The sequence below is a fragment of the Monomorium pharaonis genome, chromosome 10 (genome assembly GCF_013373865.1).
Source record: "Monomorium pharaonis isolate MP-MQ-018 chromosome 10, ASM1337386v2, whole genome shotgun sequence".
Taxonomy (NCBI): domain Eukaryota; kingdom Metazoa; phylum Arthropoda; class Insecta; order Hymenoptera; family Formicidae; genus Monomorium; species Monomorium pharaonis.
Genome location: NC_050476.1, coordinates 11220632 through 11238270, shown reverse-complemented (window position 1 = coordinate 11238270; position 17639 = coordinate 11220632). Strand labels below are relative to the sequence as shown.

Here is a 17639-nt window from a genome sequence, read left to right as displayed (position 1 = left end):
AAGATCGCTCCGCAAATGCAGTTAATTTAAAGTAATCAAGAAGTAAAAGAAAATTATAAAAAGGTGTCGTGGCTGTAAGAATACGCGTAAGGACCAAATAGGACCAAAGTTTTCTAGCGAGAGTGCGTGGATCTATGCGGAAAATCACATTTTCCATGCGGGTCATACATGTCGCGACAAGTAGACATTTATAGTGACGTGTATATTAATTAAAGTTACATACGTGAGTGGGCGCCCGTATTGATAGGATCGGCATCAGCCGATACCTACTAATATGGTTGATGAATATGCAGAATATTGATGTACCGCATGTAAGAAGGAGATAAAAAAGTCAGGTCGTGACATGTAAGTCATGTGTTAAACTTTTTTTTCATCCAGGCCCACACAGCACACTTTATCCTAGGGATGTCCCTGGGATGTCATTTTGGGATATCGCAATATCGTTGGATATCCATGGACCGTCTGCGATATCCAAGGGATATCCAAGGGATGCACAAATGTCCACTGATTTGACATCCTGTAGATATCTCAAACGATATCCAAAGGATGTCCAAGGGATTTCCTGAGATATCGTAATATACCCTAGTGAAAAAATTTGTTTCAGGATTTCTAATAAATATTCCGATTTTTTATAAGAATTGAAACGTTTCTCGAAAAAACTTTAAAAATGAAGAATTTTGATTAATTTAGAAAATTTTTAAATATTTCTAAGTATTTTTGAGAATTTCTAAAAATTGAAAAAAACTTGAACAAAAAATAAAAAATTCTAATTATTTTTACGGTAATCTTGTAAGAGGAAGAAGACTATAACAACATGTTTCAGCCAAGCCACAGTCGTACCCGTTAAAGCATGTTTAATCTCTATATCTGAAAAAACGGTCACCCATCCAAGTATCAACTATCGCCGACGTTGCTTGACTTCGAAGACCGTACGCATCCTAACGCCACGTGATAATCCATGAACACTTCGTCTATGCATACATATTTGTTATAGATCATTACAATATATGTTATCAGAAGGATGAAATATGTATAGTTAACTTATATTTTTATGAATAAATATGAAGTTTTAGTTTTTTATTCATTTTATGTTCATATGCGTGCAAAATAGCATGTGGAATAACTTATTAAAAAGTTTGTTTTTGCTCTGTTTGTATAAAATCAAAAAAAATTTTTAATGTCATTTTTTATAATTTTTTTAGTATTATTAATATATACCACATTGTTTCAATAAGCGTACTTTCTTTATGTTCTGTTTTAATTCACGTTTCTTAGGGATTTAATTAACGCTTTTGTCACTCTTTTATTACATTATAATTCACTTTTCCTTTACACTTGATTTACGCTCTGTTAATTGTAGAGATAAAAGATATGATGGGATATTATCTGGATGTAATAGGATATCGTAAGATATAATAGAATATCTTACAATATCTTATAATATTTTAAGATATTTTTTGAGGATATCGAAATATATTAATGGGACATCATATGATATCTTAAGATATTTTACGATATTTTAAGATATTTTTGTAGGATATCCCGGGAGCTACTCATTGAGATATCCGTGGGATCGCCTTCGTCTGTCTGGGATAATTTGGGATATCCTCAGGATAAAGTGTGCTGTGTGGGGGATGTGCAAGTAAACATAAGGTGTATGACAGAAATCGAGAATATGTGTCTTGTCCTGGTCTATATGAGAAGTTCACAGTAGACAGTGAAAAAGATATAGATGTGAAAAAAACACCAATGCAGACGGGAAGCGGAAGAGAAAGACTAAGTTCTACAGGATCGACAGGAAGTGGCGGAAGCAGAGCGATAAAAGTCAACGTAGGCATGGATACAAAAATTGATTGGCTAGTAAGAACTATAAGAGAGAGAGATGAAAGATGAAATGGCATGCAAACGAGAAATAAGAATGCTGATTAAGAAAACAGTGCAAGAGGAAATAAAAGCTATTAAACAAGAAATGGAAGACCTACGAAAAATAATACGAGGAGGAATGCAGACATCAGCAGAAAATGTGCGCGGCAGTTACAGTGAGGCAACGAAGAAAAAGAAGGAAAACATCATAATCATCAAACCGAAGACTCAGCAAGAAAGTGAGACCACTAAAAAAATAATAAAAGAAAAGATTGATATTAAGAATATGCCAATGGGTATAACAAAGGTACGAAAAGGAAGAGAAGGAACAGTAATTCTAGGATGTGAGACCGGAGGAGAAATAGATAAATTAAAAGATGTAGTACAGTCTAAACTAGGTGACAATTATAATGTTACAGAATCATTACAAAAGAAGCCGAAAATAAAAATTGTTAATATTAGCGAGGAAGAAATAGAGTTGGATGATGATGAGCTAATAGATACAATAAAGAAACAGAATAGTATTGGTGAATCTCGTATAAGCATAGTTAAGAAAATCCCGAAAAGAAAAAATATAGATGATAGTCAGTCTAGAAGAAAAGGAAAAGAAGGTAGATCTTTAATAATTAAAGATGAAGTAACACATGAATTGATGTTAAAAAAACAAAAAGTTAAATATAGGCTGGAGAAAATGTCCTGTGTTCAATCACTTCAGCATAAAGAGATGTTTCAAGTGCTGGGAATTCTACCACATTGCAAAAAACTGTACGAGGGATGAAACGTGTCATAAATGTACAGGAAAGCATAAAGCAAGTAAATGTAGAGAGAAGCAGAACAAATGTGTAAATTGTATGTTTAAAATAAAAACATATAATTTAAAAATAAAAGACGATCATGATGCTCTGGATCCGGAATGTCCAACATATAAGAGGGCTATCGAAGAGGAGAAGAGGAGAGATAGATGGGAAACCAAAAAATAGCAATTACAGAAAGAAGAGGATCAGGTAATATATACAAACGCGCAAAGTTTAATGGCACATAAGGACGAGATACAGCATTAGATTATGAAGAAATTAAATCCGGCAGTTATTGCATTGTCGGAGTCGAGACTGATTGCGGAAATTGAAGACAGTGAAATAAGTGTACCGGGATACAGTGTGGTTAGATGCGACGCGGAAAATAAAAATACAGGGGGGGGGGTGCTCTGTATGTAAGAGACGATATCAAGTATGAAATAGTAGTATTGAAAAAATTAGAAAGAATTGTGTGGTGCGTTGCAATAGAAGTAAAAGAGAAATTGTTTAAAGGAGTGTTAATGGTAATATATCATTCACCGAGTGCGTCACATGGAGCGTTTATAGGATTCTTAGAGGAGATAGTAGAAGAATTAACGATAAAAGAAGAGTGTATAATATTAGGAGACTTTAATATAGATTGTATGACAGACTCTTATTATACAAATAAACTACTAACGACTATGCAAAGTCTAGGTATGAAGCAATATGTGGCTAAACCAACGAGAGTTACCGAAAATAGTAAAACAATTATAGATCTAGTTTTTGCGAATAAAGATATAAATGTAGAAGTCAAGTACAAACCTAAGATAACGGATCATGCGTGGATAAAAGTCGTCATAAATACGAACAAGATTGTAAATAAAAATAAAGAATTCAGTGGCAGGGATTATAGTAGATTTAATGCGGATGAGTTTATTAAGCTAGTAGAGAATAATTTAGAAAAAGGATATGATTTAGATATTAATGAGTTAGATATTAATGTAAGAGCAAAGAATTTAATTAATAGTATTGTAGATGCGCTAGACATCTCAGCACCTAAGAAAATTTTTAGAATACCGAAAATATGGAAAAGGAAAAAATGGTATTCAAAGGAAATAGAAGAGCTAGCGACTACAAGAGATGAGGCTTATAGAAAAGCATTGTACGATAGCACGGAACAAAACTGGCAACAATTTAATATAAAAAGAAATGCAGCAGTTAATTTAATTAGAACAAAGAAAAAAGAATATTATGAAAACATGATTGATCATAATAGTAACATTCCCACAACTATGTGGAAATCATTAAAAGAAATTATTAGAAGAGGACCAATAGGCGCAAAAGTTGTAGAAAAAATAGATTTTGAAATATTAGACCAGAGGTCGGCAAGAAATGCTTCTCGGCCGATTTCAGCAAGCGCCGCCTCCCACTATTCCTCTTGCCCCGCGTGCCGCTGACGCGGCATACGAACCGCGCGATTATATTATAGAGTGTGATATAGCTGATAAATTTAATTTATATTATATACAAAGTATTAAAGACATAATAAAATAGATAAGAATTATACAACGAGCACAAATAAAAAAACTATTTATTGTATTGAAAAGAAGGGAGAGCTAGAAAAATTTGAGTCAATTACGACAGAACAAGTAAGAATAATCATTAAGGAATTACCAAAAAAAGAAAGGTACAAAAGGAGGAATAACTAGCGATATAATAAAAACGGTGTTTTGTGTCATAGGAGAGGAATATTGTGATATAATAAATAAGTCATTGAGTGAGGGTTGTTTTTTGAAAGAGTGGAAAACATCCATGATAATTCCAATACCAAAAGTAGAGAAACCTAAGAGGGCAAGTGATTATAGGCCTATTAATATATTACCAATATATGAAAAAGTATTAGAGATAATAGTTAAAAAGCAAATTGAGGTCTACCTAGAAAGTAATAATATTATAACGGAACCTCAGTCGGGCTTCAGGAAAAATTATTCGTGTGAAACAGCAATTCAAACAGTTATAGATGAATGGAAATTGATTATTAGTGAGAGACAAATAGTAGCAGTTATTTTTGTAAATTTTAAACGGGCTTTCGGGACAATTGATAGAGGAAGATTATTAGAGAAATTATACCAGTATGGTATTACAGGAACAGTTCTAGAATGGTTTAGGTCGTACTTAAAAGATAGAATGCAACAAGTTCAATTTAATGATAGATGGTCTAAGATACTGACTACGGAATACGGAGTGCCACAGTGTTCGGTATTAGGCCCATTGTTGTTTATAATATATATGAATGATATTGTTAACGTTTGCTCGGATATGTGTAATATAAAAATGTTTGCGGACGATACCTTAATACATGTAACAGGTGAGAGTAGTGCGGAGGTAGAGAGGAAATTGAATTTTGCATTTAACGTAGTGGAGGAATGGATGAATATTAATAAACTGAAGATGAATGCGGGGAAAACAAAATATATGTTAGTTAGAGGTATAAGAAAAAAATTGAGAAGCAATACTATTGTGAGATGTTTGGATGGAAATGAGATTGAGCGCGTAGAAATAATAAAGTACTTGGGTATAATTATTGATGATAGACTTAGATTCAGCGGTCACTGTGATTACATGCTAAAGAAAATAGGGAAGAAAATAAGTTTTTTAAATAGAATAGGGAACTTTATCTCGGCTTACACTAGATGTACGATATACAAGACAATATAGCACCTCACTTTGAGTATTGTGCGACGCTATTAATAGATATGGGAGATACACAGTTAAGTAGGCTCCAAATAGCGCAAAATAGAGCTATGAGAGTCATATTGCAATGTGACAGACGTACCAAAGTTAAATGTATGCACCAAGCGTTGCAATTTCTGACCATAAGACAAAGGCTGTATTACAATATGTGCATATTTATTTTTAAGATCTTAAATAATATGATGCCGGAGCACTTTAGTAATAGACTTAGAATAGTAGAGGGAGAACGCAAAACTAGGCAGACAAGGGATATTGTTATTGAATTTCAAAAAACAAGAAGCGCGCAAAAAAGTTTATTTTATGAGGGTGTGTTAATGTATAACGCATTACCACCCGAAGTTAAACATTGTAATCGTTTAGAAATGTTTAAACCAGTGCTTGAGCTTAGTTGCCCTTTTCGAGCCGATTCCCGAACGCGCCGCCTCCTATGCCCCCACTACCGCGCGCGGCCTTGATGGCCGAGCCGCCGATCTCGCCCGTACGCTTTGTCTCAGGAGCAGCTCTGTATAAGAAATGGTGCCCTGCACCACAAAATTCATTAAAATTACTTTAAGTAAATAATTTTTGTTTTTATAAACAAAAAAGTACTAACTTTTTTATTACTAATTTATTTCATATGTAGTATAACAATATGTAAAAACATAATATATAAATTAGAATTTTGACAATAGTTTAATTTCCACATCACTCGTGAGGTATTATTATTGATGCTTTTTTTTAAGTGGTTTTCTCAGTAGGCCTAATCCACTAAAAGATGAAATATAATATATAGCTTGGCATTCTTCTAATCTTTTCCTGTCGTTTTTATATATCTTACAATATATAAAATTTTGTTTTCCTGCCAAGCTGTATATTATATTTTATCTTTTAGTGGATTAGGCCCACTGAGGAAACCACTTTAAAAAAAATGCATGAATAATAGTTTTCCACCTCACGGGTGATGTGGAAAACTATTGTCAAAATTCTAATTTACATATTACGTTTTTACATATTGTTATACTACATAAAATAAATTAGTAATAAAAAAGTTAGTACTTTTTTGTTTATAAAAACAAAAATTATTTACTTAGAGTAATTTTAATGAATTTTGTGGTGCAGGGCACCATTTCTTATACAGAGCTGCTCCTGAGACAAAGCGTACGGGCGAGATCGGCGGCTCGGCCGTCAAGGCCGCGCGCGGTAGTGGGGGCATAGGAGGCGGCGCGTTCGGGAATCGACTCGAAAAGGGCAACTAGGCTCAAGCACTGGTTTAAACGAATGCTAAAAGAGTTTGTTTTTAATGATGTAGCATAAAATTGTATATATATGTATTGAAAATAACTGAGAAAGCTAATAAAAGATCAATCAATCAATCTCTCTCTCTCTCTCTCTCTCTCTCTCTCTCTCTCTCTCTCTTCCATTTACGCACACACTAATAGCATACACACATTTCATATAGCAATTAGCTGGTTGCAGCGTCCGATGTACAAACACTCATACACTCTCTCATTTGCTCACTCACTTACCTGCTTACTCACCTTGTAGCAGCGTAGCCAATCTTCATACTATGTATTGTTCTGTTAACTACTGCACGGTTATGGTTAGACATGGTTGTTAGAGATACGCAGCACATCCAAACTTTTTCATTTTTGCAAATTACTCACACTCGATCGACACAATACAGATTACGCATTTACTGTTTATTCATTCACTTTTAATTCACCGATACCAAAAATTACTCTAAAAGAAATGCGAATGCAAATGAGATGACTCGATGCGAAGCGACGGACAGCAGAGACTACACTCTGATCACAACATCACAAGGATTGTTAACTAGCGCTGCGAGGATCGACCTGTAAATGTGCAAGTTATGACGTGCTACGACTGGGATAAAAAATGCAGACGAAGCAGCGAGCGCGCCGGCGGCGCGGTAGGGGTCGCTGCTGCAACTGTTGTCTGCGGCGGGGTATCTTCGACTGCGTGACGCGTGATTGACACGAAATAAGACGAACGATTGGCTAAAATCTTCGTATTGCAAATGCGGTAAAAAAAATAAAACGTATAATGACGTACTTAAAAAAATTACATACTTGTTATAATTAATAACTATGTCTAATTATTATTTTAAAAAGCATGTGTTATACGTTATTACATTTTCGAAACTATTCCATTCACGATACAAAGGTTTCAGTCAATCGCAAGAATAATGTAATTAATAAATTACATTTGAGAAAATTTATTTTTATTCTGCTCATAAAAGATGTTCTATCGTGAAAATATATTTATCACTCTGAAGAGAGCGGATCAACTAAAAAAAAAAATTTTAGAGCTGATGCTTGAAATGCCCGCTATATATCTTAACGCAAGCTCTCACGTGTTTTAATAAATTTCTTTCGACGTTTTTCATTATTTCTTTGTCGATATCCCAAATAGTAAATCGTAATCTTGTCTCTTAATCTTCAATATTTTCGAGAAGCGTTTTATAAATTACTTATTTACAATATCCCCATAAAAAGAAATTCAGAGGGTTGAGATCCGGAAATTTTGCGGCTTAAGGGGGCCGTCTACATTAGGAGGTCAAAATTAAGCACTTATTTATGATTTTTTTCTAATGAAAAAACTAAGCAATGGATCTTTTTGCGATTTTTTTGATTTATTGTGCATGTCTTTAGGTACTCAAAACAATTTTTATTATAAAATTTTATTTATTTAATTAAAAGTTGTAAGCAAAAATGCACAACTGCCTTAAAAAATTCCTTCCACACTGCGTACACGATAACATCCAGTAGAATCGACTGAAAGGAAAAAACCAAAGTTTTTTGAGTATAGCTTCTAAGTGAACCTAAGAAAGCCATACATTTATTACAAAAAATTTATAAAAATTGCATTTTGAAAAAAAAATTGATTTTTTGCGAAAAATTTTTGACTTATTTTTAAATGACTTTTTTTTTACATGACTTTCAATTTATATTTTAGGTTCACACAGAAGATAATTTAATAACCTTTAATTTAAAAAAAATAGAAGTGGATCCGTCGATTAGTTTTTTTTAAATAGTGTACGCAGTTTCGAAAAAAGTGATTTCGAGAAAAACGCGTTTAAAGTTTTCCAATCAAAGAAAAAGGTTGATAAAAGCTTGCTAATGATTATTTATCCGTACTTTTCGATTAACTTACTATCCCTGCTCCATATAAATGTCCTCAGTGTCCTCATACAATTCATTCTTCTCCAACAGCCATTGTTTGTCGTAAGTACGCGTTTCCTGCGCAACAGATCTGCTACGACGATTTTGGCTAATCGTGCGATTTTCGTTTATTCTATCCGCAACATCTCTGCATACTGGTCCAATAATTATTTCCATGCATGACATGATTCTTAGAACTGACAAATAGCCTTCATTAAAAATTCCAGCAGCTATGTAGGCAGCAATTTCAATGATTTTGCGGCTGCAATGGAAGTGTTTTGGGCCAGTTACCAAATCGTCGCATTAAAACTTTCATTGGCATTTTGTGTATACCCACCTAAACACCTCTCAAGTAATTCTATCCGAGCAGGCAATGTACCTTTTCAAAGACCGTTAGGGATTTTTATTTGCCGTCCCGTTCGGAGCGCTCGGGACGTGCGCACTACACGTGCTCATTTCGGCCTGATACAATTTGAATCTATACTTGGGACTTCAGGAGCATGTTCTACGGATGAAATACTATCGATTTAAGCAAGAAAAAAAATCGATTTTTTTTTACCCTCTAATGTAGACGGTCCCCTTAATGTATCGGACCGTATCGATCTATCCAGCGTCCGGAAAAATGCTCGTTTAAGTAATTCGTAACAATTCTGGCGTTGTGTGACCCAGCACCGTCTTGTAGAAAGATAATCTTGTTTTTTTTTTTTTTCAAATAATAATTTTTCCAAAAACATTTTCTAGAAAATCTGGTATATTTTTTGTACCATCGAAGTAGGTTCTTTTAGTTAAAATATCTGAGAGAATAACTGGACCAAATATTTCAGTGCCCATTATTCCAGCTCACACATTAATTTTCCAACGAGTTCGAAAATTTCGGAGTCGCGTGACTCTGGGATTTTTTCGCTTCAAAAGTGCATATTATGCACATTAAAAATTCCTTCTTGTGTGAATAGCGATTCATCACTGAATATCACACGAGAGGAATATCTGGAATCTCGATCAATGTTTCGCAGAAAATTTTCGTAAAACATTCGTTTTATAGGGTAATCTGCTGGTCGTAAATATTGCATGCGTGTATAATAAAGCGCGTGCAACTTTTCTTTTATACAGGGTGATTCAAAATAACTATATGTCCTTGCATAGACGTATTCTTAGTAATATTCTGAGTCAATTTTTTCTTTCGCAAAAAATTATCCAGAGCTTAGATTTCTAGATATAATAAGAAATAGTTTACGTTCCTGAATCGGATACAAGAGGTAAACAGGGGTGGCACAACTCACCGCTGCTCGCGGGCATCACGAGCACTGCGAGGCGTCTGCTGCGCTCAATAATCGATAATCATCTCAATTATCTTTAACACAGATCTTTAATACAGATTTAAAATTAATTTTCTATCATCTAAATAATTACGTAGAATATTCAAATTGATTGCTAGAATGTCAAATTTTTTGCTCTCCGGGTCTCCGTGTATGCATTTCCAACATATTCTTCAACAAATTATAATAGTAAATCATATTAATCAATATTTTTATTTTTAAGTTGCCGCGTTTCCAGACACATATTCGACAGTGTTACCACATAATAACCAATAAAGTCAGTTGTCTGCTTGCTTAGCTGAGCTCGATGTCAGCTGACATCGAGTAACTAGTAAACACGCGTTGTGTGTTCGTCGAGTAAATACGCGTTTCTTTCTTCGAATAATTTTGACGCGCCGAGTGATTAGTAATGTTTAATAGTTAAATGTTTCGTAATATTTTTTTGATGTGTAAATAAATTCGGTCAAGTGAGTGAACAGAGTGTGTGTGTGTGAATGTGTGTGTGTGTGTGTGTAAATGAGTAAACCCAGCAAACACAGAACATTGCAGCAACATTGCGGCAATGTTGTAATATTGCTGTGATGTTGCTACAATGTTATAACATTGCCGCAATGTTGCTGCTATGTTCTGTGTTTGCTGGGAAGTGATAAAATGTAAGAAGAAAGAAAAAAAGACTTTTAATCCGATAAACTAAAGGATAGATCGTGAGAACAATCAATTGATTGCAGGATGGTACGTGCGTAAACAGGTTCAAACAGGTTCTCTCTCCTCTCTCTCTCTCTCTCTCTCTCTCTCTCTCTCTCTCTCTCTCTCTCTCTCTCTCTCTCTCTCTCTCTCTCTCTCTCTCTCTCTTTGTTACCTATTCATTTCTTCCTTTATTACATAATATTCGGGTGATTCAAAATAATAAATACCATCGTTAAAGATAATTGAGATGATTATCGATTATTGAGCGCAGCAGATGCCTCGCGGTGCTCGTGGTGCCTGCGAGCAGCGGTGAGTTGTGCCACCCCTGCTTACCTCTTGTATCCGATTCAGGATACGTAAACTATTTCTTATTATATCTAGAAATCTAAGCTTTGGATAATTTTTTGCGAAAGAAAAAGTTGACTCAGAATATTACTAAGAATACATCTATGCAAGGACATATAGTTATTTTGAATCACCCTGTATATAAATCTTTATTTACTTCAGCAATGCAAATCGCCAAGAAGACTTGGTTCACAAAGAGATTTACACAGTCATCCTTACATCCGTCCACACCTCTTTCTCTGTTTTCTATTATGTCAACACTATACAAAATCAATTATCGCATACGCTCCTTAGCTCTTCTTATTAATATATCTGTATCCGACTAGTTTATGGTCTATAATCTCATTATACTATTTTGCTCTAATACTAAATGTCCCTAATACAGATAACATAAATAAAATGACCGAAGGTGAAACAAATATGTAGTTCTATAAAAATATATAAAATATGAGTAACAAATACAAATATAAAGACTAACGGGCGTCACTGCTTATAATAATCTTATTATAGCTTTTTCTTCTTTTTTACTTTCCTACATACATTATTACAGTCTTCTTTCGTATCATACAAAGTCTGAGATCTATACCTATTATACTATCTTTCTATCTTATCCAGGTCATTCTTTCTTAATTCCTTAGACACCGTATATAATAATTTTTCTATTTTCTAATTTTATTTCTATTACACTATACCTACTTCCTTACTCCATTTCTTTTGTAATCTTATCTTTTTTCTCCAAATTTTTTTTAAAACCTTATTTTTTGTGTTGTCTAACTCGTCGTTTTCAAGTCTTTCTAATCTGTCTATCCTATTTTTGCCTAATACCTTAAACCATGTTTTCACTATCTCGCAATTTTCTATAAAATGTACTAATTTATCTTTTCCTTTCCTACAAAATACACATAACCTTTCTTTTTTATTCAACCAATATTTATTATTCCCTTCCATATTTCTTCATCTTAATCTAACTAACGCTCTTACTCTTACACTATCACTTCTACTTGCTATGTTTTTCCTACTTAAATATCTAGGTTTTAGACTTATCCTGTCCATACTTTCCTTGTATTTCGTGTTATACCTTGGATTTTTTATTATTCTTTCCTCCTGTCTTTGTACGTCTTTATCCCTATACTCCAGTCTGTTTACAATTTTCTTAGCCACCTCACTTCCTAACATCTCTATTGCCCTCGAGCTCCAACCGTTTCTATTATAATAACTATCCCTTTCCTTTCCGTATTGGTCCTTCCAGCTTTCAATTGCTTCTTCGTTCTAACATAACTTTACCCACCTATTGTCGTCCATAACTTTAACTCTTTAACGCTCAAATACACAAGATTTTTTGTAAACTTTGACGACGTAGACTCTGTATAAAACGAACAAACTTTTTATTAAAAAGTACTTTTCCATGGAGTTTCAAATATGTTCTTTCGAATCCCGCCGAGAAAAATTGAAAAAAAATCAATAATATCAAGTTTTAGAGAATTTACACAAAAAAATCGGTAACTTTTTTCTTAAAAAAAGTTACGATTTTTTAGTGTAAAATTTTTAAATAATTTTCTTTATTATAACTAGTTTGTTTGGAATCGGAACTGCATAAAGCATGTACTTTTTAATTGTAATTGAAGACTATGTAGCGCAAAATTTTTTTAACATGGCGGATCTAATATGGCTGACTAAATGTCAGAAGTTTTGGAAATCCCCATTTTTTTATGACTTTTTCTATTCAAACAATCGTAATTTGATTTACTAATGCACATAAATTACTTAGTCCGGTATTCATAGCCGAATCTTATCTTAAGATTGTCTCAAGTAATGTCTTAAGATGATAATATGGCTTTGTGATTGGTTGAAGACATTTTAAGGCAGTGCTTAAGACGATCTTAAATATAAGACTTGACAATGAATACTAATCTTAGAAACGTTTAACCATATTAGTTTATACCTTAAAAAGTGGAATCCAATATGGGACTTTCAATATGGCGGCTAGGATTGGCGGAAATACCGAAAAAACTAGTGTAATTAGTAGTTTTTTCTATATTTTCGTGTACTAATGTGACTGAAGAGTATAAAAGCAGCTATGTACGCTGTGTGCGTACGTAGATATAATTTAGGAATTAATTATAAGTGAAAAGTGATGACATTACTGACTTTTAAATCGTCTTTCGACTTCTAATTCGTGACACAAGCGCCTATTTCAAATAAAGCTGAACTATTACAACAAGTTTTCAATTATGTGAGTCAAGTGAAATTAGAGATAGGCTTGCTAGAAACAGCAAACGTTTACAATTCAGATCAAGCAGAATTCAATTTGGAAACATATGCTTGTCGTACATTAACATCAAAGAATTCTTTAAAAGTAGAGTGTCTTGCTCAATCTCTGAATTCCTTGACATACAATACAGCCTTTAATTAATATCTGCTGACGATATCTCGAAATCCTCTTTATTAGTTTTACAAATGGCTATTTTGGACCAATAGTACAGAAGTCAATGTACAAAGCGGATAATGTCCTCGCTTTCGCCATAAAATCTGGAAAGTTGACTTTGCTATTAAATGGTTTGAATGAGTCTTTTTGCCTAATACTTGCGAGAAATCTGTTTTGTGTTTGGACTCTTGGTCCAAGTCTCCGGTAATGGTTAAGACAAACAAAAAACAAATTTGAAAATACAGATAAGGGTGATAAGGAAGTAAACATACTATAACAATTCCTATCAGAATAACTAGCTCCATTCAACCATTAGATGTCTACGTATTCAGACTGTAAAAACACTATATGAAACAATCTTCAGACTTAATTCACTTACACAATTATGATATTAACCTATATTTGAGGAATAGCATTCTCAAAATTCAATCATTAATCCACAATCAATTCTCATCACCCCGATTCAAAAACATGATTAAATACGCCTGGTGGAAAAATAGATATATCGAAGAAAAACCAGATAGATGTCAAACACCTGTTAATTTCTATTTAAAGAACTGCAGTACAGTCTGCAAAATCTACAATAACATCACAGTAATAAAATGTGCGTGTTGTAACTCCAACTAACTCTCAGTATATGGAACATTTTTTTGCGATAGAAGATGAAGCTTTTCCTCACTATTGTTATAAATATAAAGGATCAATTAAGGTTAATTATTGTGGAATTTATATCATAGATTACAAAAAGAAATTATGAAATCTTGTCTTTACTAGCTGGATCTTAATCAAATCTTGCCTTCACTGGTTAGATCTCAATCACATTTTGCTTTATTTGAACAGGTAATTAACTTCCAATTTCTTCACTGGTCAAATCATTGACTGATCTTACCTTAATTGATTAGATCAATGAACACTTTCAAATTCTAAAGGTTTATTTTATCTAAAAACGTCAAAAAACATTCATTTTGCATATTTTTACTTTGAAAATTGATCTTAAGGCCGAAGTCATTATCAAGTACCTCACTTTGAACTTTACAACTTTGGTTATACCATTTTCTTCAAAATATGCATCCTTTTAAATAAATACAAGATTCTACAAAAAACTGATCATCAAATGATCCTTTCGGATCAATCGGCCCATCCGTTCTGAACATAAAATTTTACGCTCTATCAATTCTTGAGGTTAAAAATAGGCTATTCCCTTTGAAAACATAAAGTAATCTTCAACTGACCTTGCAAATCAACTCAAGGTCAACTCAAGGTTATTATCAAGTGCATCATATTAAAATCTACAAGTGAGCAGAAAATGTATTATTTTGGAAATAATTAGCCGTAGCTGTTCCCACCCTTAGAGATTGGGGGACAAATTCTACCCTTAAAATGCGTATTTAGCAGAAACAAAAAAACACATGTACAATATTTTCGATATTGAATAAGCATGTTAAATTTCATTCAAATCCGTGAGTGTCAATTGGGTTGTGTTACTTGTGAGAACGCTATCCGCGCATATCCCCGCAGGGAAAAGACGGGTCATTTCAAACAAATGCTTACTATAGTTATATACTAGTCATGATTACTTAAACAGTCTAAGAAATGAATTTTATGAAAGGAGTTAACTTCACTTGGCTGTCTTTTTTTGTATTATTTTCACACAATTTTGACAATTATTTATTATTTATCCATCCAGCATAGACTACCAAACGTCACGGGACGACCATCACACAAATACTTATAGTTATTATTATTTATACAGTCTCGTAAGCTAAATTTTATTAAAACAGGGGTCAACTTTATTTTTTCATATCATTCATTAGAGTTTGGGGTACCAAACGTCAAGTTAAGGGACTACCAAATACCATCTAATGATCACCAATCGGCTGATTATCGTTATTGGATTTTTAATTGTGAGAGAGCTAATAGTTATGTTTGCACTATTTTTTTAGAAATGGAAGGAACAAACTTAAAATAAAATTTTAATTAAAAAATGTCTTAGAATTAAGTTTGGAATACAACGATAAGAACAAAAAATTTTTCTAAATTATTTTTTTTTATCTTTTTAAATATAATATAATCTTTTGAACATTAGTAAAAAAGGCGACAAGATACTTTTGTAGTGTAATTTCAGATGGGATTACAATATTACTGATCAAGGTGTGCTACATGTATACTTCTCAAAATACGACACAACTATGTTGAAACAAGACGTGTCCTTTTACTGGTATGAACTTATGAGTAAGTACAGATTATCAAGGAATTATATTTAAATAAAAATTTTACTTGTTATTTGTTTATAATGTTAATGCGAATGTTTCGATTTACTTGGTCTTCCTCAGCGGTTTAATTGACATTAAATAAAATAAATTAGAACGTACACTTTTCAAAATAATTATAAATAAATATAAATAAATAGTTAAAACAACAGATATTAAATTACATAAAAAGCTAAATAAAGTTAACATCAAAACTTGACATGTCGACATAATTAACTCTCTGCCTAAACACTATATTTTTCTCCCGATTTCTACATACATGAATTACGTTACCCACAAATTTGGTTGTCTCATATCTCCAAATGTATTTAATCAATTTTAACTTTTTTTTTTAATCAAAAGTAAAAAAATCTTAGAATTATGATGGTCTTAGTTAAAAAATCGAAGACATTAAAAAAAAATATTTTTTTAAAAAAATGAGAAAGGAACGAAAAATTTTTTTTAAAATTTGCCTTTTTTTCAAACACCCGTATTTATTTTAAAAAAGATAAAAATAGTTATTTTTTGATGGTCAATGAAAAAGGGAAGCGTTGATGATTTTATGAATATATGGTCAGTTTTTCGATTCTGTTAAAAAAATACATTTATTTTGTGATGTAAATTTGGTAAAAATGAATGTAGTCCAACACATGTAATAATAAAAGAAAATAGTAATATTTATTAGAAAAATACAATTATTATGAAATTGTTTAATATAAAATATATTTATTACAACAAATTCATTAGAAAATAATTTTTTAATCCATTAAAGCCCATGTCTAACACAATCGTGATAACACAAAACTAATTACGAGATTTATAGCATGGGTAAAAAGAAATTATCTGTGTTTTTTCTTATTGCAAAATTTAATTGTTCAAACAATAATTGTTTAAACAAATTGTTAAAAAACGTTATATTTGAAAAATTAAAATATAGAAACTTTTTAACAATTTGTTTATAACAATTTTACGCGTAAACATAGCATCGAATCAAAAAATTACAAATACAAATACAAAATTCTTATTTTTTAACGTAGAATAGAATAGCACTTTCAATTTTTCAAAAATTATATTTTTTAAACATTTGCTTAAATAATTAAATTTTGCAAAAAGAAAACCACGGGTAACTTTTTTCACCCATGCTATAAATCCCTAGTTAATTTATTGTTATTATGAATGTGTTAGGCATAAGTCTTAATGGGTTAATTTGTAATGCTGCGATGAAGCGTTGGTGAAGCGTCACGTCGCCTACGTGCTCTCCTGTGCATAGTTGATTTATATTTTTATATATAAATTGTAATACATATAAATATTGTATGCGTAAATGATACTTAAAAAACAAAAAAATAATTTTTACTTACACATCAAATTTAGAACTTTTTCACTTTTTGTTACGTTCCCTATACGCTGGATAACTCTAACCCACACATACACTTTTGAAGCTCCTACTTCTGATGTTTTATTTTAATTTGTATTATTAGTACGAACACTTAGCATGGCTTTTTAGTTTTCTGGTATAATTTTAAATCTTAGAGCCTAGTATATATTTAATTTTTTATTGCATTTTTTTATCAATTAAGAATTAACATTTTAAGAGGATGCTAAAGCTGAAGCCAAACTCTGATAGTCCGAGAGCTAACGACAAAAATTTTCGGCCAATTTCATCACCTTTTATTTTAAGTCATATTGTGTCCGTTTCACTCAGCCTGCTGTGTCCGTTTATTACTGTGTGCATCTGGGATTCACTTTTTTTAGTACCAGTTTGCTTTGCAGTCTCTACCTCCTCCTTTCCTGAATCTTATTATCTTCGATTTCTCTGCATTTAATTCTAATTAATCCTTTTTTTCTCTAAGTATCCCTTTAATCTACCTATCATATTTCTCATGCTCCCTTCATCCTCTGCTAACATTACTATGTCATCTGCATACATCAGTGCGTGTATCTTCTCTTCCCCCAGCCTTACTCCTCCCTACCTGACTTTTCCTAGTTTTTTCTCTAAACTAAATCTGCTATTAACATGTTAAACAACGTGGGGCTTAGTGGGCACCCTTGTCTCAGTCCTC

The 17639-nt window shown here is 32.5% G+C and overlaps 2 protein-coding genes across 5 annotated transcripts in view; both read left to right on the top strand.

Annotated features, from left to right (window-relative positions):
• LOC105832125 (degenerin del-1) overlaps positions 1–17639 on the top strand; it is a 60518-nt gene that overhangs the window by 19829 nt on the left and 23050 nt on the right. The window contains exon 2 of one of the 3 annotated variants that reach the window (XM_036293018.1): positions 15456–15559. The exons of 1 other annotated variant lie outside the window; for it this stretch is intronic. In XM_036293018.1, coding sequence (XP_036148911.1) covers positions 15456–15559 — 104 coding nt within the window. Of the gene's footprint in view, positions 1–15452; positions 15560–17639 lie in introns of all 3 variants that reach the window. One more of the 3 variants, XM_036293017.1, reaches the window with a different exon arrangement.
• On the top strand, positions 5298–6711 carry LOC118647675. Of its 2 annotated transcripts, none has more exons than XM_036293015.1 (2): positions 5298–5757; positions 6641–6711. In XM_036293015.1, exons 1-2 carry the CDS (start codon positions 5333–5335, stop codon positions 6684–6686), a joined length of 471 nt encoding a protein of 156 aa, XP_036148908.1. In that variant the 5' UTR covers positions 5298–5332; the 3' UTR covers positions 6687–6711. The 2 variants fall into 2 exon arrangements, with proteins under 2 accessions (XP_036148908.1, XP_036148907.1); XM_036293014.1 differs by having other exon boundaries at positions 5298–5765; positions 6649–6705.

Coding starts and splice junctions, on each gene's coding strand:
- LOC118647675 (XM_036293015.1), top strand. CDS start 5,333: ATGTACGATATACAAGACAATATAGCACCTCACTTTGAGTATTGTGCG. Junction 5,758..6,640: donor CATTGTAATCGTTTAGAAAT/GTTTAAACCAGT, acceptor GCTCAAGCACTG/GTTTAAACGAATGCTAAAAG.